Here is a 24,204-nt window from a genome sequence, read left to right on the forward strand (position 1 = left end):
AAAGAAACAGAAAGGAGAAGAAAAAGAGAGAGAGAGAGAGAGAGAGAGAGAGAGAGAGAGGGGAAGGAGGGGGTGCATGTAAAAAAACTTTTCTTTCTTGGGGGAGGGGTGTTTTGAAGGAAGCTCGGCGGAGCGCGAAGCGTATCAGCACAACCATAGACAGTGAGCGCGAGGGACAAAGGAGATTCCCACACAACGGAAGAGTTTGGATACTTTAAAAAAAAAAATCGATGGACTTTCGTACATTGGCGCGCGGCTTGTCCGTGAACGCACCGCGGCGGTAAGGGCTGGAAGAGGAGAACTTTTGCTCGAGCGTGTGAGTTCATGCACTCTGCTTCTGCACCCACGCGTGGTGACTTCATGACGTGTTTTCTGGGACTCGGGGAGATATTTTTGTCCACTTTATAGCCTGTGAGGTTTGATGATGTGCTGCAGGAGGAAGGGTTCGAGCTAACCCCCAAGCATGAGATGGTGGTACAGCGCGCTGGCACTGCTCTCGTGGGTGCTGGTGGCCGTGGATGCGCAGCTCATCTGCTGGCAGGCCATCATGCGCTGCAACGCCGAAACTGAGTGCGACCTCGCCTATGGCCAGTATATGGCCGCCTGTGAGGGCAACCTGCGGGGCACGAGGCGTCAGTGTCCCAGCCCCTGCATCAACGCGCTGATCCGCCTCAACCGGACCCGCAGCGGGCCGGACCTGGAGAGCTGCGAATGCGCCCAGGACGCCGAGTGTCTGCGGGCCAAACGCGCCATCGAGCCATGTCTGCCGCGCCGGTATCCGGATGACGGAGGCGGGGGGATCGGCTGCATGGAGGCCCGCCAACGTTGCGTGCAGGACAACCACTGCGAAGCTTCCCTGGATGCCTACCTGTCCGACTGCGGACAGTTGTTCAATGGACGCAAGTGCTCGGCCAAGTGCAAGGCCGCCATCCAGCAGATGCTATACACACCTGACGGGGCGCTGCTGAACCGCTGTGTTTGCGACGGTGAAGGGAGACCCTTCTGCGAGGTGGTCAAGGAGAACATGAGCAAGCTCTGCTCCATGGGGGACCGTCACGGTGTCATCTCAGACCAGCCGGATGTGGATGACACATACGAGGACGAGGACTACGATGCCAGACAGGATAAGGAAGACGTCTACAGTGACCACTCGGCGGCTCCCCGGAGGTTTTCTTCATTGGGGGCGCTCCTGTTTCTCCCTCTGGGATGTATTTGGTTGTGACACAGCTGGATTTATTCCTTGACACATCAGGAGAGACACATCAGATCTTGGACCTGCCGAAGGGGGGCTTCAGCTGGATGAGGTGATGCTGGGTTTCACCCTCGGGCCTTGCCGTCAACACTTTGGAGTATTTTTTTTTTAATTTTTTTTTTTTAAAGCAAGGTTGACTAGAGCACAACTGGACTTCTTTTTGGCTGAAGATGTTTGCAGGTCCAACCATACTCCATTCCAGCATATGATTTAGGAATATGGAACTGCCAGTTTGAGTTTCTTTTTTGCAGTTGACTGGAGTGGGGCGGGGTTGGGGGTGGGGTGGGGTTGACCTGGCAGAGTGATTCTGTTTTTTTCCCGTGTGTCTTTCTGTCAACAGTTTGGATTACAGCATTTGAGATTATTCTTCAAACTAAAGTTGACTAGAAGGAAATTGAACTTCTTTATGGTTGCAAATGTTTGACTTCCCAAATGGAGGCGTCCAACCGTCCTCTGCACCAGGATGTGGTACGGAAACCTAAAAGTTGGCAAAAACTGTTTGAGGACTCCTCCCTAATTGAGGGCTTTGACGTCTTTGCAATTCGGTGACATCTCAGAAATCTTCGAGAGCTACCTATGCGGACCTCTTCTTCAAAGTGAAGGATCTTCAGTTCTCCATTGGAAGCAACAGCAGTCTTCTACACTAGTATGTGACACAGATCCAGAAAGATCAAGTTTGTACTTGCTCATGGTTGAAAACTTTGACTTCTTGGCTTTTCAAAAGTTTCTCCATTGCAGGTGAAAGGGCGCCCAACCTTCATCTTCACCAGTATGCTGGAGGAACCATCACTTTGGACTTCTTCACGCTTGAGAACACTCGACTTCTACATTGGAAACACCAACCATATTCTACACCAGGATATGCTGCAGAAACCGTCGAGAACCTACTTTGGACTTTATCTCCCGTGGAGTGGACATCTGCCTTCTTCTTAGGACCGATTGTTTCGCCATCGGGGTTCCAACCAGCCTCTACATCAGCATTTGCCATAGAAACCTAGACATAGTGAAGAACTGTAAACCGGACTTAAAGCAATTGCCTTCCAAGGACCTAATTCTGAGAACAAAATCATTCCAATTTTATAACCCAAGAACCCAGGACTCTATGTCATTTATATTCCTTTCATTCACCAATCATGATAACCTGTAACCTGATAACATGATGGTAACCTCTGTCCCCGAAAGGGTTTAAAGACTGATTTCTTGTGTAGATGCACTAACAGACAAATTTGTGGAACAAACTAACAAACCCTCAACGAGCTTCCCACGAGATGGACCTGGACGTCATCCACTCGTCTTTTTCCAAACATTGCGGATCGCCCTGACCGCTGCGGATCACAATGGATTTTGGACACCGTGAATTGACTATACGACCTTTAAGATTTGCAGAACCATCACCTTGAACTCCTTTTCCGTGCGAAAACCGCAGGCCGATGTTACAGACTCCTTTTTCCGCGCTAAAATCAAGTTGCCAGGCCTCGTCGACTCGCGTGCGGCCGGCGTTTGTTTGCTCTTGGTGTCAATAGTACTTTGGAGTGTAGCTTTATTAAGACCTTAGACAAACACTGAGACTCGGCCCGTCCTGGTCTATTTACTCTCCTACTTTTGTCGCGGTAACCACACTTCAAATATTTGCGAGGGACAGGATCAAGTGCTTAGATTAACTGAAGCACCACACTCCACGCAACTTTTGAGCAGGAGACCCCCCCCCCTTTGCAACTCCCTCGATCTCCTTCCTCCCATCCTGGGATTGTGTTGTGGTGCTTTTCCTCCCAGAACACACCTTTCCTTCCCCTAACTTCACACCTTGAAATGACACCCTCATCTTGTCACTGCTCACCCTTTTCTATGTTTGCACTATATTGCTTTGCCTCATCACCTTTGTTGCCCGCGGCCGACGCATGAGGTAAACCTGCAAAGATCCAACGGTGCTGCATTGAAAAACGCTGCCTTTGCAAAGATGACTCCAAACGTGCAGTCGTAGGCAACCACAATGCCTACAAATGGGTATCCTCCCGTTGTTCTGAGATACTCATGTACCTTGAAAGTCATTCCAACATTAAACTGATGAGGGGAAGAAATGTCATAATTCAAGAAATGCGATTTTGGGCCCTAGTGTATATTTCAAAATGTGATGGGGAAATCAGCTATGTTTCTGAATCACATGTTACTTTGCAGCTCAACATGTAATGAGTTCATTAAATTTGTGACCTTTTAATGCTTTATTTGACATGGAAGAGCTGAACGTATTTAGTAGAATATACAAGTCTGAACCGGGTCTGTCACACTACACAGCCGCCTGACATAACAGTTTTTACATTTTGTTAATACGCAACATGCTGAAAAAACGGTCAGAGTGCAAGTGAAAAGTCATGCAGCCGATTAAAATCGCACCACCGTGAATTTTATGGGTGTAAACGTTAAATTATGGAGCTGGAACATGAAGAAAAATGTATATATATATATATATATCTATATTTGACAGAATTATACAATTATATGACATGAAAGAAGCCAGTGTAATAAAACGAGTAGCTTGGAAGCCATGATTGATACTGTCCCGAATGTGGAATGGTATGTTTTTGGAATAAAATGTTGAAAAAGTGAGTTCAAATGTCCTCTATAATAACGAATTTCCACATCAAGCATGGTATGACTCAAGTGTAATTTATTCAAAGTTGTTGTCTCAAGGAAGTCAAATGAACTCAGCACTTACCAAACCCAAACTCCTGAGATGTTTTTCAACTGTCAAAGAGTCAGCTTGACAGATTCAAGGTCCTGCAATGCAAAAATGCTCTGTACTAATAGATATTTTCGCTCTGAATGTCCCCTTTTATAGGCTAGGAAAGCATATTTGGTTAAAAAGTGAAAAAAAATACATATTTTATATACATATTATATATATGACATTGTGATTTTCTAGCAATGTTGTCAAAATGATCATTTAAAAATGCGAACACTGACAGAGATTTTTTTTTTTTGCATGTTGCATGTGTCTCTCCTACTGCAATCAGATTTTAAAAAAAGCATCATCCATGGCTAATTCTGTATGCAATGCTCTAACTGTAAACACATGTCAGCATTACAACTGACCTAAATCACAGTTTGAAATTTAAATAAGTTTGGATGATATTCTTTAGGAAAAATGTCAGTGGAACAATCGTACTTTGTATCATGGTTTTAACAAAGACAAAAAAAAGCACATTTAAGCCTCCTGAAATTCCATGAAACATTGAAAGAAACTGAAATAAAGGAGACCCCCCCCCCCTCCGAAGCCCTCATTTTTGATTTTTAGCCACATTGTCTTGAGTCCAGGACTTTGGACCAACACCATGCATCTTAATTTCCTCGCAGACGACAACCCTGCCCCTTTCCCCATTTTCTGGGAGTAAAATAAAAACAAACACGAGCAGAGCAGCTTCGGGGGGCAAATGTACGAGTTGAGTGGTGTGCGTAAAGGGGAGAAACAAGGGGGGTGGGGGGTACACACAGCTTTGCCGCAGCCCATTTTCTAAATTATCTGCATTCAGCATTTCTCCCAAACAAGCCCCTTTGCTATATAACCCTCAATCCCGACCCCCGCGCTCTCTTCACCGGGCCAAAAAGGGAGGGACTCTCAGGATTTAGGAGGCTCTTGTCTCTCAGAGGTACAATGTTCCATTCATGATAACCATCCAGCCGCAGTGAACGACCGACCTGCTCTATGGTGTCAGTGCAAGGGGGTGGGGGGGCTGGGTTGAGTCAAAGCCTCCCTCCCCCCCGAAAGCCCACAGTCTGACCCCACCCCCAGGTGTCACAACCCAAATCTTTGGGAAACAGACGTCAAACAATAACCCCAAAAGTATGACTCAGCAGCGTATCACTGCCCAACGCAAACATTTTGATTCCACTATTTGTCTGCGCTGCAAAAAGTGGGCTTTAAAAAAAAAAAAAAAAAAGAATAGAACTTTTACATGGATAAAAGAATGAAGCAAAGCAAATTTTTTTGCCAATATACAGGAACATTTGGCTGGGTAAAACCTTTAAAAATATCAGATATTTTGAGATCAACTTATTTATGACCAGAAATAAAATCTCATCAAGTCTTAACGTAACCTCATCTAAACACAGCATTCGGATTAATATTACGTTTGGGGAATATGAATTAAGTAGAAAAAGCCACCCGTTTTCATACATCTGAGTGGGGGGGCCGCATTTTGCCACACGCTCTTGCGCAAAAATGACATCACAGTGGTTCAGGGTTCAGGTAACTTTTCTGAGTTTGGTCATGTGATGTTCGCCAGCTGAGCCTGATGTCATTTTTTCATTCGGCAGCAATTGGCAAAATGGCCACCCCCTGAGATCAGTAAAAAAAATGTTTAAAGTGGATTTTGCTGCTGACTTCATATTCCACAAATGCCTTATTAATCAGAATACCTTTGTGTGTTTTTGTGCCATGACGTTCAGACTAGCGAGGCCGCATAGAACATCACCGTATTATCGACATGAAAATGTTTGAGTTGACCCCCACTTTAAGAGAGAAAACGATGGGCTCACAATGCAGTTTTTAGGATCAACGAAATCAGCGGGACTCCCACAAAGATGCAGAATGGTCCTGATTAAAGATAAATGGCCACACAGAAGAGCATGACTTTCTGCACGACTCTAAATTTCAGTCTGGGAGATATTTCGCCCCAGTTTGCCAGGTGAGCACCACTAAGTTGAGAACAAAAGCCCGGTTGCTTGTCACAACACCGCAGCGTGACTAGTTTGCTGATATGTCATTCCACCCCGTATCACATGTGACGTTTTAGATGAAGCGACAGAACTTGCTGTTACTGTTCGGACTTGATTTAATTTCCTACAATAATGCTGCTCCTGGGCATCTTTTAAGCACTTCATTATTCTCTCGCATGTGTTTGTAATTCCACACCACCAGCCAGGAAGAAAGCCTTAACGATGGGACGCTGGTCGTCTCAAAACACTGGTTCACCAAGTTTGTCTTGACAAAGATCCAACCATAATAAGTATTGTTTTTTGTTCTTTTTTTCCCCAAAGTTGAACTTGGTGTGACTAGTAAATTGATACAGTATTCTATTGTGGTAAAACAATGTCACATTTTTTACATACCGGGATAATTGCCATATGCCAGGACTGTGTTAGTGGGAGAAAATCGAGTGACCAACTGTTAAGGGGACCCGTTTTGAGCGAAATACAAACATCATTTGAAAATAAGTGAGTAATTTTATTAGAATAGAACTTTTACATGGATAAAAGAATGAAGCAAAGCAAATTTTTTTGCCAATATACAGGAACATTTGGCTGGGTAAAACCTTTAAAAATATCAGATATTTTGAGATCAACTTATTTATGACCAGAAATAAAATCTCATCAAGTCTTAACGTAACCTCATCTAAACACAGCATTCGGATTAATATTACGTTTGGGGAATATGAATTAAGTAGAAAAAGCCACCCGTTTTCATACATCTGAGTGGGGGGGCCGCATTTTGCCACACGCTCTTGCGCAAAAATGACATCACAGTGGTTCAGGGTTCAGGTAACTTTTCTGAGTTTGGTCATGTGATGTTCGCCAGCTGAGCCTGATGTCATTTTTTCATTCGGCAGCAATTGGCAAAATGGCCACCCCCTGAGATCAGTAAAAAAAATGTTTAAAGTGGATTTTGCTGCTGACTTCATATTCCACAAATGCCTTATTAATCAGAATACCTTTGTGTGTTTTTGTGCCATGACGTTCAGACTAGCGAGGCCGCATAGAACATCACCGTATTATCGACATGAAAATGTTTGAGTTGACCCCCACTTTAAGAGAGAAAACGATGGGCTCACAATGCAGTTTTTAGGATCAACGAAATCAGCGGGACTCCCACAAAGATGCAGAATGGTCCTGATTAAAGATAAATGGCCACACAGAAGAGCATGACTTTCTGCACGACTCTAAATTTCAGTCTGGGAGATATTTCGCCCCAGTTTGCCAGGTGAGCACCACTAAGTTGAGAACAAAAGCCCGGTTGCTTGTCACAACACCGCAGCGTGACTAGTTTGCTGATATGTCATTCCACCCCGTATCACATGTGACGTTTTAGATGAAGCGACAGAACTTGCTGTTACTGTTCGGACTTGATTTAATTTCCTACAATAATGCTGCTCCTGGGCATCTTTTAAGCACTTCATTATTCTCTCGCATGTGTTTGTAATTCCACACCACCAGCCAGGAAGAAAGCCTTAACGATGGGACGCTGGTCGTCTCAAAACACTGGTTCACCAAGTTTGTCTTGACAAAGATCCAACCATAATAAGTATTGTTTTTTGTTCTTTTTTTCCCCAAAGTTGAACTTGGTGTGACTAGTAAATTGATACAGTATTCTATTGTGGTAAAACAATGTCACATTTTTTACATACCGGGATAATTGCCATATGCCAGGACTGTGTTAGTGGGAGAAAATCGAGTGACCAACTGTTAAGGGGACCCGTTTTGAGCGAAATACAAACATCATTTGAAAATAAGTGAGTAATTTTATTCTCGTTACCGTAGTATCATTTTATTTCGAATTTGTTTTATTATGGGGTAGTTATCTTCCTTTCACATGTGTATGACAGTTATGAGTGCTGAAATGTGTCGTAAAGAGAAAAGGGAATTGCGTAGTTTGCGGTTGAAGGGGTGAGCAAGTGGCTCATGCGCAACAGGACCGCCCCCTCAAAACAGGCTAATTTCTTCACAGGACTGAAAAGTGGTTATTTTTTGCCTTAATTCCCATGTGGAATTTTTTTTCCACCCAATCTGTTTGAATCCGAACGTCTGACTACATTTCCCCAACATTTGTCAAATTGGTGTAAACCGCTCATCATGTTTAGAGGAGCTCTTATGACCACCCGAGGTCATGCAAAGGGTGTCAAGCCCGACAAAAACTAAAAACAAAGAGGAGGCGCCGAGGGCAAAACAAAGAAATAAAAACCACCATTAGCTTTTCAAAATTGCGGTTCTCATGTGAAATGTTCACATTCGGCGTCTCAATTTGCTCCCCAGTCTCATATATGAATCATATAATTATATAAAATATCCTTACCCCCCTACCGCCTTCCTGTCTCTCTCCTCCGCCTGCGTGGACGTGATCCAGCTGTTCCTGACGACGATGACTCGCCCGAGGCCCCGACTCCCGGGTCTCTTTTCACAACTTCTGGACAAAGACAAGCATTGCCTTGGCAGCGTATTGTTGACGAAACGTCTCCTGAAGGCGGCAGCTTCCAACAGCCGTTCCATTTCCCACCCGGCGTCTTCTCCTTCAAAAAAAAAAAAAAACGTGGTAATGATTCAAACGACAGCTGCGTCAACATTCAAAATGGAGAATTCAACAACAGAGCGCAGGTGACGCCAACATACATATTTATACTTTCATCTTTTTTTTTCCTTTTCCCCCCCAAAATTAAAGTTCTTTTGGGATATTACAGCATGTCTTTGAAATCAAAACAGTGTGCTCAGACCTCCAACAGTGAGGATTATCAGCCTAAAGTCTCTCGTTTAGGCCCAGTGAGTCCTGTCTGTGTGCAGTGTGTGTGTCGGCATCGCGCGCGCGCGCGCGCGCGCACACACACACACACACACACACACACACACACACACACACACACACACACACAGAGCGGTTGGGGTACTGGCCAAACCTGCAGCTCCAGAGTAAACAGGGACTGGGCCGCACCTCTCCAGCTCTTCTTTCATGGCGGTGAGAACGGCGTCCATCAGTGGCGAGCACATGGCGAGTCAGCGGTCAGGCCACAGTGGAGGCGTGAGAAGGGGGCGAGGGGGGAGTGTGAACTACAGTGGAGGCTCGAAAGTCAATTCAAGTTCAATTCGGACTTAAGACATTTTCGGACTCCAAACACTGAGACTGACTTTGTGTGTGTTCTATTCCGGCTTCTTACTAGGGTTTGGTTATGGGAGGAGACTCACCTCCAAAGCAAAAGGAGTTGTCTTTTTAACAAAATGAAAAAGAGGGCTTCACTCCTTTTTATCCCCAGAACTCTTTCCAAATCTGACGTCACATATTTTGCGCAACTTCATTTCAGTCAGCGTCTTGATGATTAACGACAGAAATGTGTTTTACGTCGTCTTCAATTTTGTCGTTCCACCACAAAAGGCTACAAGTGATGACAAAGGTGGTGATAACCATAGAACAGGAAATGGAACATACTGTGACATCGTGGGTCAACTCTCAAGTGAGTAGATGTCTTTGTGTTAACGTGCGACAAGCATTGAATGAGCACCTGAAGGGCTTTCAATTGTTCTTTGGACTGTTTTTTGATGTCATGTCAAAAGGCCAGGAATTTTTCATGAGTGTACCAGAAAATCGTGCTTCTAAAAATCACAAAATCCTTTCATGACGTCACTGTGCTTGTGCGACTTGAGCTCTGTGGGGGATCAAAAGATGAAATGCCTTTTCTCTGCATTTTTGGGGGGGATGCCAACACAAAAGGCTACCAGGGCAAAAAAGAAAAAACATCAACATCAAACAGCACAGCAGTTAACAAAAAAAAAACACAGATCTGTCCAGGCTGCTTGGTCTGAGTGGATATGGTGAAGAATGGACTGCACACCACAGAGTGAGCTGCATTTCATGTTTATAAAATGCATACATCAACTTCAAAAGAGACTTAAAGTTGAACTATCGTGGTTAACTTCGATTTACACTTGCAAAGCATTATCTTTGTTAAGATAAGAAAACCTTTATTTGTCTCCCAATGGAGAGATTCCCATACCTTGCTGTTATTTGATGTTTCACAAGACAAAGTGACCAGCTGCGTATTTAATATATAATATTAAAATAAAATGGAAAAAAACAAAAATAAAGCTAGGAGAAAATGTTTCATCCTAAATGTTTAAAAAATATATATAAACGGTCAATTTGACCCACAATTGGAGGATTAAGGGGCAGACATAACTCATAGCTGTGCGCTTCATTAACAGACGCTTAACTTCTTTTTACACTTGGATCACAGTAATTTTGCCTGTTCAGTTGCTAAAGCTTTTACAAAGATGAAAATGTTGACCCTGGAATGAATTATTTTTTCATTATTTTGGAATGGGGGGAAAAAAATTCAACGGGGGGGGACAAAGGCGGGCCTCATAGAAAGGACTGTGTGTGACCTTTGTGGTTCCACCATATTTACACCTTAGCAGCGGCTACGACACAAAAGGGTCAGTCCAACAGGAGAGTGCACGCGAGCACCAGCGGCACACATTTTCACAGTTGTCCATAAATACATTTCATTTCAATCCCTTTGGCCTGTTGACCAGAATGATGTGCTCAAAACACGTCAGCAGTGTGTCCAAATCCATTTTGTTCCCGCCAGCACATTTGGTAGGCAATGGAGCGCAACGGTTACATTACGATCATGCTAAATGTTAGCAGAGACGACATCGAGATAACAGGTGGAATTGACACAGCAGGTCCAAGTGCTCTATTAGGATTTTAATACCTGTATCATGTTTTTTTTTTTTGTAGTGCTATTTACATTAGTTCTGTGTGTGCAGACGCCCAAATCGCAAGCACCGGTAAGTGAGCCGATCAGCATTAACACATGCAGTAAGAAAATATTAAAACGTTCTACACAGTACGGTATGTAAGTTAATAAGTAGTTGGCTTGGACCTACTCCTCCCCACATTGAATGAAAAGAATTTTGAAGATGTGAAGTTGGCATTGACGGGGTACAGCACACATATTTGAAGGAGGTCTGATTCCAATTTGAAGATAACCGATTCCATGCGTTTAGTTTACACTGCACGACAGTAAAAAGAAAAAAAAAAAGAGATAGTGGCACTTGAACCATGCCATGTAAATCCAGCATTAAAGGTTAAATGTTGTAAACAGTATTTTTTTGTTTTTTTTTTTCCGAGGGGTCCACAGTGTGTCAGCTCAAAAACAAGTGCCGTGCAGTACTTTGCATTGAACCAGCTTGTCTCCCTCTACCTGCTAGCTCACCTTCAGCAACAACCAAAACATTGACTGATTCTGCAAAGGCCAAGCCAAGAAGTGTGAAAGGTGACGTTGGTATGCAGGTTTGATTTGGCATGGAGCACACAGTTTCATTGCGGGGAAGGTTTTGGCTGTCCAAGGTCCAAGCCGGTTGGTTTACCGCCGTGGTCCTCGGGGTTCACTGCACACAGCACGCTGATAGGAGAGAACGGGGCAATGATGTTATTATTTACTGTCAATTATAATTGACACCACAATGGGACACCTTCAGACATACTCAACACTTGCATATGGTGTACCAGATTTTTTTGGAGGGTGCCTCATTATGTGTATATTCATTGAAAAATGCCCGTTTTGCTTTCTGTGTCAGACATCGCCTTGGTGCTGCAGCGCATGATAAATAATCAACCGCCGCACAGGCGGAAGCCTGTCTGTGATGTGGATCGGGTTACATCCTCTCCATTTAAATAAATAATGGAAATAAATAAATATCCGAATCTAGATGCCACTTTCACAGCCATCTACCCGGCCTGGTGGATCCCGAGACGTCTGACGGTCAGATTTGGGATGAGGATGCCTGCCTGGCAGTGTTTGTTTTTTTTTTTTTTTTTTAAACCTACGAGATCTTATCTGTACGATATGTCTATTTATAAACTCTGTGATGTGACTTTCTCTCCTTTCTGATTTATTATTATTATTTTAATTTCACAGGAACCCTCAGTGAAGGATAAAAATACTCTTAAGCCCACGGGACTACTTGTGGGAACAGTTTTTTTTTTTAAATGAAAGCGGCTCTATCACTAAAAAAATCAATTTTACTCCTTATATTTATATCTATTCTCATAAAATGAAAGCGACCTTGAGTTTTTTTTTTTTTTTTTTATAATTGACACCACAATGGGACACCTTCAGACATACTCAACACTTGCATATGGTGTACCAGATTTTTTTGGAGGGGGGGGTCATTATCATGTGTATATTCACTGAAAAATGCCCGTTTTGCTTTCTGTGTCAGACATCGCCTTGGTGCTGCAGCGCATGATAAATAATCAACCGCCGCACAAGCGGAAGCATGTCTGTGATGTGGATCGGGTTACATCCTCTCTATTTAAATAAAGAATGGAAATAAATAAATATCCGAGTCTAGATGCCACTTTCACAGCCATCTACCCGGCCTGGTGGATCCCGAGACGTCTGACGGTCAGATTTGGGATGAGGATGCCTGCCTGGCAGTGTTTGTTTTTTTTTTTTTTTTTTAAACCTACGAGATCTTATTTGGGTCACCTCCCAAGAAAGGACAGATTTACATCCATAGACAAGTGATCTGGCTTATCACTCAATAGCAACTGGTGGATGTAAGGGATGGGCCAGTCAATGACTTGACGTGACTGACGTCTGTTCACAACATGATGCTGTCCATTTAAATTAACTAGGGGGATGAATTTGGCAACTACAAGACTAGAACCAAAAATGGGAACATCAGCTGTTCAAACTTTGCAATTTTGCTCCCTTCCCATCGATACTTCGAAATGGGCTGCCGAAGGTACACTATAATTGTCATCCTACTTTCAAGGCATGTTAGATGAGTTTGGTGTGGACAAACTTGTTTGCAAGACTGTCCCACACCTTTGGGATGAACTAGGAACAGTGGCGCATGAGCTCCACAAATTTGATTCCATTTTCACTTCCTATCATTTGAATGAGCATATAGTGTATCTCAATATACTCATAGCATATGTGCTATATTGTGTACATATGCTGCCGGAGTAGCATCGTCATTTGTCGACCCGCAGTGGCTGCCGTTGGCCCCATGCCAACTTGTGGCTAGCAGCCACCGTGTGGTTTTTATTAAAATAACTTCAGCGGGAATAAGAAGAAGCCATATACTTTGGGAAATTTGAGCTCTCTCACCAGTGAAATGGGCAAAAAAAAAAAAGTATAATTCCGCAGGAATTTCTCGCTAAGCACAGGATCTTGTCCGGGCTTTAAGAATGCCCGATCCATCTTGGAGAAATGCATGGGAAGAAGAAGTATGTCGGTTATGATCTGGATCAAGTGTCTCACTAAAAGCACATTTTTTCCCATGCTATAGTTTAGTTCATCTTATTTAGCTTTGAATTAACATACATGAATGTAAAGTTGAGGTTGAGAAGGAAGCATATGTGTGAGAAGAGCTACGTTCTACTCATTTCAGTTTCGTTAGGATGGTTTTTTTTTTTTGGTTTTTTTTCTTCAACATTGCAACACCGCAACCAAGTTCACAGATACGATGAAAGTTAGCCTCGCTTCTGCCATTTCGTTTTCTCCTGCTACACTTTGTTAGAGTTTTCTGCAGTCTGGGACTTCCTCCGGCTACGTGCCGCCTCTCACAAATCAGTCTTGGCACCACAACAGAGATGATCAAGTACGCGGGGTGCTTTTGTTGGTCAGTCAGAGTCCATTAGACACAATAAGGGCAGTCCAAAATTAAAAATCACCATGGATGTGTCATCAATTTTCGACGACGCAACACTCACAGCTTCTGACGGAGTCTGCTAGGGGCTCCCGATCCATCGAGACATCCCTCTGAGTCTCCTGCATCTGGAACCAATAAAAGTCTGACATGTATCATTCCATATAATAAGTATATATAAAAAAATATATATACTTATGCATGATTTAAACCTGTTCAAACGTAATAAAACACTAACTGATTAAAATACATTTTTAAAAGTATTCTTTAACATATTTTCACACTCTCAGTCATACAATTCTCCAAATAAATTGATATCCAAACACAAAACCTCCTAAAATGGAATGTGACCCAGGTGCAAAAGCACCCTCACCTTGATGTTCTTCTTGAGGTACTCTGCTCTGCTCATGAGGCTTTTAATCTGAAAACAAACAAAACAAAACAACATCTGTATTTTTATTGAAGGTCTCATGCCACACTGAAAAATGTTAGCAGATTTGCAAGATAATTTGGTTGGAAATGCCCATGATGGCCTTTTTCAAACTCGACAATGAACCCATCCAAAGTAGCACAATGAGCCAGCCAGTGGACACAACTCCACCCCCCCGGCAGGATATGAAAGAGGCAGGAACATACTGGATGTGGTGCACATAATGAAAGCTGGCATTCAGTTGCATTATGGGTAGCGTGCAGTGTTTTTCTGACCTGTACTCGGCAGCACAAGACAGGATGTCTGAGTCTCTGCTGCAGCAGTGTGGAATGTGAGTTATTATTTTTTTTTTTAAACTCTCCGGTGAGACCTCCAACCTCACGGAAGTGCAGCGCCAATTTTGCTCGAGTTAGGGAAATTGGGAAAACATTTCAGAAGGGACACGTGTGCTTCTCGGTTCGGGGGTGCCACAGATGAGGAAAAAGGAGCACAGAGTTTTTGCTCGTACACTGCTACACACAATACAGAGACCTCCGCGGTTCGTTTCCATACTTTGCCTTAAACGTAGTGATCCGGCGCAGCAAATTAGCATTTTGACCGCAGTTTTTTGGGGGTATTCTGCCCTCAAACCGCAAGCCTTTAATCAGCGTGTGCAATAAACATGAAGGAATTTTACACGGGGGTTCGCATTCTCGATGCTTGAGTTCCCGTCATGACATTAAATCAGTTTACACGGGATACATCACGATTAGGACTCCGGTCAACAACAGTTGGACTCTTGGTGCTCCTTTGTTCGAGCAGAGGTCGGGTTAGAGTCTCAAAGGTTTGTGGCTGTGTGCGTTTACTCTGTGTTCCGCATTATGATGCAGAGAGGGTTTAGTTAAATAAACATTTGAGTTTGTTTGGGAGTGGGGGGGTTCCCCCTTGGGAAGTGTTTGCTCATGTTGTTGCCACTGTCTGTTGGAATCATTGATATCAATCTCATACAGGTTAGACAAACAGTTTCCCTGTTAAGCCTTTCTGTGAAATTATTACCCTTTTATTTTTTTTGGGCTCACAAGGTCGCTGCCATGATGGCAAGGCTCACCTCGCTGTGGAGCAGTTCTCGTCGACGGCCCTGCGGCTCAGCTGGGAGGGGACAAAAGAGAGAGAATAATGAGCACATTGTTCTACTCTACTAATGGAACAGTCCATCCCACCATCCGCCATCTTTTCGCTATCCACAAAAAAAACCCCAAAATGAAGAAGCAGCCTTCTACAAACACAAACAGAAAACTCCCCCCGACACACACACACACAATCTTCTTGCTACTATCTCGGACTTGGCAGGGGACTGATCTCTCGAGGCAACTTTCTCGAGGCAAATGTGGTAATTGTTATAATGATTTCATTATTGAGGGGATTTCAACATGCCCAAAACTCAATTTTTTGTAGCTATTTTTTAAGGGTCCAACTACACAACCCCCTGCAGAATAGTAGCACCCCATTCAAACAAACCTAAAAAAAAAACCACACCAATTAACACAAATGAACCCATCCCCAATATTACACAGGAAGTCAGCCATTTTGATTTGGACCTCCATCTTGAGGCATGCTTTGGCAAACTGCTACGGAATTCTCCCAAATAAGTGGAGGTATCCACGACAATTAATTCCCAACCAGTGTGCCTTTGCACGTGAGTGAGCCCCGAGTGAAAATGATTTTTTTAAATAGAAATAATGTATGTTTGTCCAACTATCTAAGCCAGCGACGTACAGTGAGAGGCGGAACAATGAAATGCTCTTCAATCCAACGGCAGAAGGTACATACTGCAATTTTTGTGATGTTTGGTGGTGTGCCTTGGCTAAACAAAAACCTGGGAAACACCGTTCTAGACAGATGGGCGATGCTTTTTATTTTTTGCTAATAATTTTAGTATTTGTCGTCTGAGCATGCCATCAAAAGTATTGATCTTTTCATTGATTCGCCATCATAAAGAGGGTGGGAACCTGCATCTTTAATGTTTCTATTAGTATTGCAGCAGTTGGCTGAATATAGGACGTCTTGCAACTTTTTTAAAGGCCAATTTAAAATTACAAAAGATAATATTGTTAAAAATTTTATTTTCTATGAGTTTAACTTCCCAAGTCATGTTGCTTGTGCGCTCCCATTAAAGTGCGTCCCAGTATGTTCTACTTACGTCATATTTTGAGTATGTATTGTCGTTTGAAAGTGAATATCAGCGGTATGTTCGCATGTGGTTTGTCCTCCTTGAAAAGCATCTTGATTGGGAAGACTAAGCGCTGGCTGGCTGGCTGGCCGCTTCTAGCTCTCACCAGTGGAAGATAAGCGTCCTGTGTGTTTACAGCAAGGACTAAATGGGAAGCAGATGGCGCGGCTCCCGTAGCGCACGCGGGGGCCCTGGCAGACGCCGGGTCCCATCATCTCAGCTCCAAAAGGCCTCACTAGTGGAATCGCTCTCACATGAAGGCGCATGAGCTCATTGCCTCATGCAAGGACACGGAGTTAGTGAATGGACTTCTGTGTTGCTTGACAGCCTCGCCAACTGGCTCTCTCACCTTGCCTCCATCTTTATTCACGACAATCATGCGCGAATATGCCGAGAACTAAGCTGACACTTTCTATGGGCCTCATTTATTGAAGGTTTGCGCTCGGGATTGAACTGATTATTCGACTCGAAGTCCACATTACTATGCCACATCGACATTTAAGCATGAATCTTGGGAGCGAACAGTTTATTTAGCAAACCATTTTCCACCGTACCTGCAAGTGCCAACAGGAGTTCTCCTAAGCAATTCTGGTATTCATCCAAGGCCTCATTGTCGTCCACTCCGCTTTGCTCCTACAGCACAAACACCAAGACAACACGTGATTATCTACAAGGTGTTTGCAGATTTAGTTATTTTTTTTCCCCTCGGACGAATGTCTACTTTTATATGGGAGTGTTTAGTTTTGTAGAACAGTGTTGTTTGTTCCCAAATTAAATCTTAAAAGTGGGACTATTTAATTATTTTAGAAAGTCGAGTAATTACTTAGAGTGGCCATGAATTAAATTATGGAAAATATTATTCAACATATTTTATCATTTAATTTAAATTAATTTGTATATTTTCTTACATTCTCTCAATGTAATCAATGCATAATTTTACCAAATATTTCACTTTTTTTAAAAAATTTGTGATACACAACAGTACCATATTGTAATTATCCATTTATTTGGTTTTACACTTATTTTTGGCACATTATTGAAGATCTCCCATTCATAAAATATGACCGCTGGTAGAGAGCGACAAGGGCTTAATCTTGATTTTGATACACAATATATAATGATTTTTTGATATAATTATATACTCTTATTAAAAATGGGTCAAATTCTTTAGAAATGTTTCCAGTGACAATACAGTGGAGCCCTGCTTATCACAAGGAAAAAGGACGAGAGAAAACCCATGTATAACTGACACCCACTGAAAAACATTGGGGAAAAAAATGTGTGTGGAGACAGAGTTGACAACATTTTGAATGACAATCCATGTCAACAAAGCACTAAAATCAGCAGAAAAGTGATGAAAAGCTCTTACAACTGCAGCAGTTCATTTTTGTATCATGTCTTCCTGCCATGTCTGACCTTAGCGATGGCGACTGAGGCCATATCCAGCGCCGCCAGCAATCGTGGCTGCTCACGAGACATTTCTGCAAAGTGAGAAGAGAAAGGTTTGAAAACCAGCGCTTGTTTTCATTAGGGTCGCGGTTGACCTGGAGCCAATGGCAAAACTGGAGGGCCTGAGCCAGGATTCAAAACCAGAACCTTTCGACTCTTAAGAGAACAATCACAACTTCCCTATGCTGCAGAGTCACCGCAATTTGAGAACGAGAACACAAGTCCTACATATGCGCCTCTGCGACGTTTTTTACCTCTGAGGATGTCCGTGGAGGTGCGCGCCTCCTCAAAGATACGCTTGTTGTCCGAGGCGACCAGGGCCTTCAGCTCTTCCGCTCGAGACGCATACTGACGGACCTGCAGGGACATTGACATGATGCTGTACTGTATGTGTGGTCTGCTTTCAGAAGAGAAACACTAGAGCAGGGGTGGGCAAAACTAGGCCTGAGGGCCACATACAGCCCTCTTAGTTCTTTAGAGGTATAATACGCCTCACCAAGTATTTACATAATCAACAGTCAATATTTGATACATACAACGGATATATCTAAATACATATACAACATACTAATGATATGTATATTATTATTTCATGTATTAATCCTATTTTTCCACTAAAGTTTTGATTAAAATAAATTCATTTTTTAAATTAATTTTTGATGGATTAAATCTCATTAAAATAAAATAATTGATTTGCCGAGAATCATAACAAAATATTTAAATAGACATTTTTTAAATTAATTTAACTTTATTGTTTAATGAATTATAATTAAATTAAAAACAACAATAACAATGAAAATGAATAATTGTTTTAGTATTAAAATAAAAATTTACATCTGATTTATACTTAAAAAAAAAAATCAAGCAGAGCTAAAATAAATCATTTTACAGCACATAATGCAGCATATATATGCATGTTTATTTGATTAAACAATTGGCTAATTCAACATAAATAGGAAAGTGATTCACACAATATTAATAGGGGAAATATTCTCTGGCCTACTTTTTGCCTGAGGACATCTTTTCGCTTCTGGTCAGTCTCATCTGGAGGACGAAAGGCAAGGTAAGTAAGTTTAACATGCTTTGTCGGAAATGTGCATATGGTCTTACAGTAAATAGCAGGGACAAAGTGCTCCAGAGCACCGCAGTAGAGAGAGAGCGCAACGGACCTCTCGCCATCTTGGTCCTTCTGGACGGCCTGTAAGACCAGTTCTTTCTGACGGGAGGCAAGACATGGGGAGTGACACCTCTGAAAACATGACGCAGGCTCTTCTGTAGTCTCTTACCGCCTTCCCCAAGCTCTCGGCACTTGGCATGTGCTCCATGTCCACAAAGGGGTGCGTGAAGAACTCGGCGAAGGTGATCCGGGCATCGGGATTCCTCTCCAGGAGACGCAGGAGGAGGTCCCGGCAGTGCTTGGAGACCCTGGCCCCGGGGGGGAGCTGATGTACAACAATGCGACCTTATTATGTTGCTCTCAATCCGCAATGCAGACAATGCATTTGAAAGGTCAAAAGACTGTTGCCAAAAATCATCGTGAGTACTTTGCAGCGGAGGGTGACCTTAACAGATGAGTTCCCATGGAATTCTTTGGTAAAGGACATGAGATTAAACTTTGTATTTTCAACCATAAATGTTTTTATTCTTGACCAAATGTATTTACTATTTGATTCAGAACATAGATAAGATAAGATAAGATAAGAAAACCTTTATTAGTCTCGCAATGGAGAAATTCCCAATTCACAGCAGCAAAGTTATGAAAGGAAGAAGTAGAACAACAAAATATAGGAGCTGCTGGAAAGGCAGCCACTCTCGCGGCGCCATTTTGAAGTCAAAATAACAAAAATAACACAACACAACACATAGGACACAAGACAGTCGTGCAATCTTCACCACTTTTCTGCATACAGTCATACCTCGGTTTTCGACCATAATCCGTTCCAGAAGGCTGTTCGAAAACCGATTTGTTGAAAACCATGTTTCCCATTGTAATCAATGTAATAAATTTTAAAAAGATGTTGATGAGTGCAACAGGCCACCAAGTGCCCTTTTGACAGCAAAGTGGGCCACCTAGTGGATTTATACCGAATAGCTGGAAAAAATAAAATGGGTATTACATCTGAAACTTGACCACTGACCTCAATGGGCTGGTTACTTCGAATCTTCTCTTCCAATTCTGAATACGACTTTGATGCAAAAGGGGCCCGTCCAAACAGTGCCTCTACATTCACACAAGCAACATTAGAGTGGATAAGACTGTTCAAAAGGATCATTCGTATTTTGAATATGAAGGGGGCGGGCGGGTGAAGTATTCAAAACTTGCTAGCAGTTTGGAAACTGCAAAATCCCCCTTTAAATATAAGATTACAAATATCTATTTTATAACCCTCGTCTCGAACGAAGTCAACGCTCACCATAAAGAATGACTCCCACCGACCAGAGATCCACTCTGGAGTCATACTGGCGCCGACACACCATTTCGGGAGCCATGTACAAAGGAGAGCCTCTCAGCACGCTCTTTTCGTCCCATGGTGACATGTACTGGGCGAAGCCAAAGTCTGACATTGAATCAGAATGCAGCATCCGATACAGTCAGAAGCAGGATTTCACACAAACAAATTTGTTTGTATTCTTTCTTACCTGCTAATTTGAGGACTGAGCCACACAGCAAAATGTTCTGTGGTTTCAAATCCAAGTGGGAGATATTTCGGTCATGTAAGAACTGGAGAGCACATGCTGTGGGTGGAAGCAACATCCTTTGTTCAAATGGCCATTCCAAATCAAATGAAATACAAGGTCCAAAGGTGAGTCAGCTGACCTATCTGTTGCAGAAAACGCCGGGCAACTCTCTCTGGCAAGATCCGACGACTGCGGATGAAACGGGACAGATCTCCACCGGAACACCATTCCAGGATCAGATAGATGTTCTCAGAATCCCACTGATGGTAACACAACATCAGTTTGTATTGATACAGAGGAAGTCCAGCACACTGTACCTCATATCATACAGAATTAAAGATAACCTCAGTGCAAGTTTTTTGCCTTTTCCTTTGTCTTTTTGCGACAGCGTTGAGAGAAGAATGTTCTACCTTCGGTTTCTGACGTTTTACTTGAATATTTTGTGACTTTAAGTCTAATCTGTTTGCCCTCTTTAACAAGAGTGCTAAGTGGAGATTTATAGCATTTTTGGTAGGGTACTGTCAAATTACCATCAGAATTAAAAAAGAATAATTATTGAGATTCTTCATATTTATTTGCCCATGTTGGCCAACCTTACTTGGATAGGCTCAAGTTCACCCACAACCGTAATGTGGACAAGTGCTACAGAAAATGGATGAACGGATAGATGCTAATCAAGTGAGCTCACCACAAAATCTTTCAACTGGACAATATGAGGGTGACGTACAGTCTTGAGGATCTCAATCTCCGTGAGCAAGTTCTCTGTGGACGCCTTGTTCAGCGTCTTCTTGGCGACCACCTTCACGGCCACCGCTTCTCGGCTATCACCCTGGACAAAAATGTAGGCCCTTTAGTATCATGGATGAGGCATGAGAGAGCAAGAGGACGCAAAATGGGGGCAATGTCTCACCTTTCTGTAGGCTTTATAGACTGTGGCATATGTTCCGCTCCCCAACCGCTCTGTTAGGATGAAGTCATCCAGTTTTGGAGGGGCGAAGTTGGAGGACGAAGCCATGTTGGCTGCAATGTACCATTAATATGGAGCTATGTAATGTGGTCTGTCTAAAAATAAAATTTCTGATTGTTTCTCACAAAAATCCAATATTATAGAAGAAGCACAATACAATGAAACATCAAGGCTCGCGGGCGTGGCAGCTGTCTTCGGGCAGTTGGGTGGCAGGGGGTACACCCTGTACTGGTTGCCAGCCAATCACAGGGCACACATAGACAAACAACCATTCACAATCAAAATCACACATTGGCACAATTTAGAGTGCCCAATCAACCTATCATGCATGTTTTGGGAATATGGGAGGAAACCGGAGTATCCGGAGAAAGCCCACGCAGGCAAGGGGAGAGCATGCAAACTCCACACGGGAAGGCCAGAGCACAGTGGACTTCTGTAATGTGATGCGGACATGCTAACCAGTCATTTCCTGTGCCACCCTATTCAAAACACGTTATAATACAACAAATACATTAACACCAATTTCTGGTCTTTGTCTCACTCTCAACGATATGACGGTTTCACATTAAAACTGTTATTATATTCTTATCGGGAGGGCCAGTTCTGTCCTGGTCTGCTCCCTGGACACTCACACACACACACACACACACACACACACACACACACACACAGGTATATTGCACTTATATTGAACTGTGTACAGCTCTCTTTATCTACATTTACTTTTGTGCTTGCAAACACTTTGTTTTTCTTTTTTCTACCCCCCTAATTTGCTGCTGTAGACTGTACATTTCCCCACTGTGGGACAAATAAAGGATATCTTAATCTTATCTGTTGTTAATTTTATTGATAGTTAACGGTTATGAGGACGGCCCTGATCAACAGGGAGTGACGTGATTATCTAATTAAGCTAAGTGTGAAAAAGAAGTGGGTTTTAGCCTACCAAGGCAGTAAGACAAGGACGCAAACAATCAGGTTGACTTAATTTGGTGTTCTGTTTGTAGACTACCAACAAAAAGTTGTAGCTAGCGGCATAAACCGGAGTGAAACAACACTTGACAGCAATCAACCGGCCGTCATTCGAGTAGTAACGTTTTAATTCAAACCTCGTTCAAAATACCATTATCGCGTACCTGTGTGGTAGTCAATCCATGACTGGCAGAAGTGTGAGGAAAGGTAATTGTTTACATCGCTGTCAGTCGTTGGCGGTGCACACACGCAGCCCTTTGGCTGTTTGGGTCACGTGACTTGGAACCTTGTAGAATCTGTCACACTGCCTTCTATTGTTCGGATACTAGTACTGCACTGCACCTGCTGGATTGCGGTCGTATTTTTTATTGAACAGTCTACAAAATACAAAAATTGAAAGATCAACAACAAGTTTTTAAAATATTACAAAAATATATAATATAAATAAACAATAGATACATTGATATACGTCTCCTTGTTGAAAACTACGACTAATAATCATCACTTTATAAAGCCTGGTGGTGTCGTGGTTTCATTTGCCTGATTCCGATGAATGATTTCAAAAATATATCACAGATTTTACGGGTTTATTACCTATTAGGCCGTATTGCTTTTTGAAATAAAGACTATCAATTAAAAACATTTTCGTAAGAAAAAAAGGATAATACACATCAAATATGAACACTTTATCGACGATAACATTATTCGTGCTAATTTAACTGTAGGAATTTAAAAAATATATTTTTTATTTTCATTATGGCACTACAAATAAAAGAATACACCTCAGAAGTGACACTCAATGAAATTAATTATTTTATTTTAGTTTAGTAAAATTTAATTTAGTTTATTTGCATGAAATACGTGTGCAACGCAACAATGTAATGTCATTTTTCAGCTACTGTGTCCTTTATCTTTTCGATCTTTTTGAACAATGTTTGATAAAACGCCACCGGAAGTCCGCGTTCATTGCCCAAACGGTGGGCATTTAAAGATGGCGGACTGCTTGGCAGCACGCTTCGCAGCGCAGGAGGAGCAAATTCGGCTTCTTGCTGGCGAAATCACCACCCTTCAGGACGGGATCAACCGGGACTTGGGCCCTGCCGGCGATGCGGGGGTCTCCTCGCAGCTGGAGGAGCTGAGGTCGGAGAATGAGAAGCTCAAGTACCGGCTATTGCACCTCCGCCGGGGTCTGCGGTTGGAACTGGAGCTGGAGCCGGGCAAGAGTTCACAGCCAGGGGGCGAGTGCGGAAAAGCTGCCGGGGGGAATGTCGTCAGAGGAGGGCAGACGAATAACAAAGCTGCTGCTAAAAAGGTGATGAATAACTAGGGGTTTACATAACAGTTTTGGTTCTCCAACTACTATTGTTTTTCACAACCTCAGTGAAAGATGCGGCTGTCGGATTTATTACTACTACTATTAATTATTGCACAATATCTTGAAGTGTTCTTTAGATGTATTCGCATTTGTGTAATTTACTACAATCCTTACCTAATCAAATAGATGTATCAAAATAAAGATGATCTGGAAAAGCTTTCTGGTCATAACATACTTGTAGAATCTCAGCCCAGATTAGTTGACTTTGCAAGAAACTCACATGGAAATCGATTGAGTTTTGTTTTGGCACATGATAAAAATTTATCGTGTTAAGTTAATACAATTTTAATTGTTACAGTTACTTTTGGCATGACTTGGAGCTAGGCTGGTTGAAGATCATCTATTTTCAAGCAGCACTGAACCACTGTCATGTCAAAACCCAGTGTTTTTTTTTTGTGTGTGTGTGTGTGTGTGTGTGTGTGTGTGTGTGTGTGTATGTGTGTATGAGAGAGAA

The 24,204-nt window shown here is 42.6% G+C and overlaps 3 protein-coding genes across 3 annotated transcripts in view; 2 read left to right on the forward strand and 1 right to left on the reverse strand.

Annotated features, from left to right (window-relative positions):
- The first annotated feature begins 69 nt into the window (after nt 1–69).
- LOC109514006 (growth arrest-specific protein 1) lies at nt 70–1,379 on the forward strand. The gene has a single exon (XM_019866796.1). It carries the CDS (start codon nt 464–466, stop codon nt 1,220–1,222), a length of 759 nt encoding a protein of 252 aa, XP_019722355.1. The 5' UTR covers nt 70–463; the 3' UTR covers nt 1,223–1,379.
- Nucleotides 1,380–9,847: 8,468 nt separating this feature from the next.
- Nucleotides 9,848–22,670, reverse strand: ulk3 (unc-51 like kinase 3). Its single transcript, XM_019866777.1, has 17 exons — nt 22,540–22,670; nt 21,350–21,459; nt 21,128–21,268; nt 20,579–20,699; nt 20,401–20,496; nt 20,175–20,318; nt 19,899–19,981; nt 19,047–19,202; nt 18,871–18,976; nt 18,764–18,804; nt 18,015–18,117; nt 17,728–17,792; nt 16,866–16,944; nt 15,190–15,230; nt 14,046–14,093; nt 13,737–13,800; nt 9,848–11,415 (listed from the first exon to the last, which is right to left on the reverse strand). The coding sequence occupies exons 2-17, from the start codon at nt 21,452–21,454 to the stop codon at nt 11,399–11,401; spliced, it is 1,410 nt and encodes a 469-aa protein (XP_019722336.1). The 5' UTR covers nt 21,455–21,459; nt 22,540–22,670; the 3' UTR covers nt 9,848–11,398.
- A 673-nt stretch (nt 22,671–23,343) lies between these two features.
- Nucleotides 23,344–24,204, forward strand: part of tars3 (threonyl-tRNA synthetase 3) — a 10,049-nt gene continuing 9,188 nt past the window's right edge. Inside the window, exon 1 of the mRNA XM_019866764.1 lies at nt 23,344–23,687. Within this exon, the coding sequence (XP_019722323.1) occupies nt 23,367–23,687 (321 nt within the window). The 5' untranslated portion in view covers nt 23,344–23,366. The remainder of the gene's footprint in view (nt 23,688–24,204) is intronic.

This window comes from Hippocampus comes, unplaced genomic scaffold (genome assembly GCF_001891065.2).
Source record: "Hippocampus comes isolate QL1 unplaced genomic scaffold, H_comes_QL1_v1.1 scaffold82, whole genome shotgun sequence".
Classification (NCBI taxonomy): domain Eukaryota; kingdom Metazoa; phylum Chordata; class Actinopteri; order Syngnathiformes; family Syngnathidae; genus Hippocampus; species Hippocampus comes.

Excerpts from the sequence above, each read along its gene's own strand:
- LOC109514006 (XM_019866796.1), top strand. The coding sequence starts at position 464 with ATGAGATGGTGGTACAGCGCGCTGGCACTGCTCTCGTGGGTGCTGGTG.
- ulk3 (XM_019866777.1), bottom strand. The coding sequence starts at position 21,454 with ATGGCTTCGTCCTCCAACTTCGCCCCTCCAAAACTGGATGACTTCATC. Across the intron at positions 19,203-19,898 it reads GAAGTAACCAGCCCATTGAG|CTCCCCCCCGGGGCCAGGGT; the intron begins GTCAGTGGTCAA and ends GTTGTACATCAG. Across the intron at positions 14,094-15,189 it reads GAGAACTGCTCCACAGCGAG|ATTAAAAGCCTCATGAGCAG; the intron begins GTGAGCCTTGCC and ends GTTTGTTTTCAG.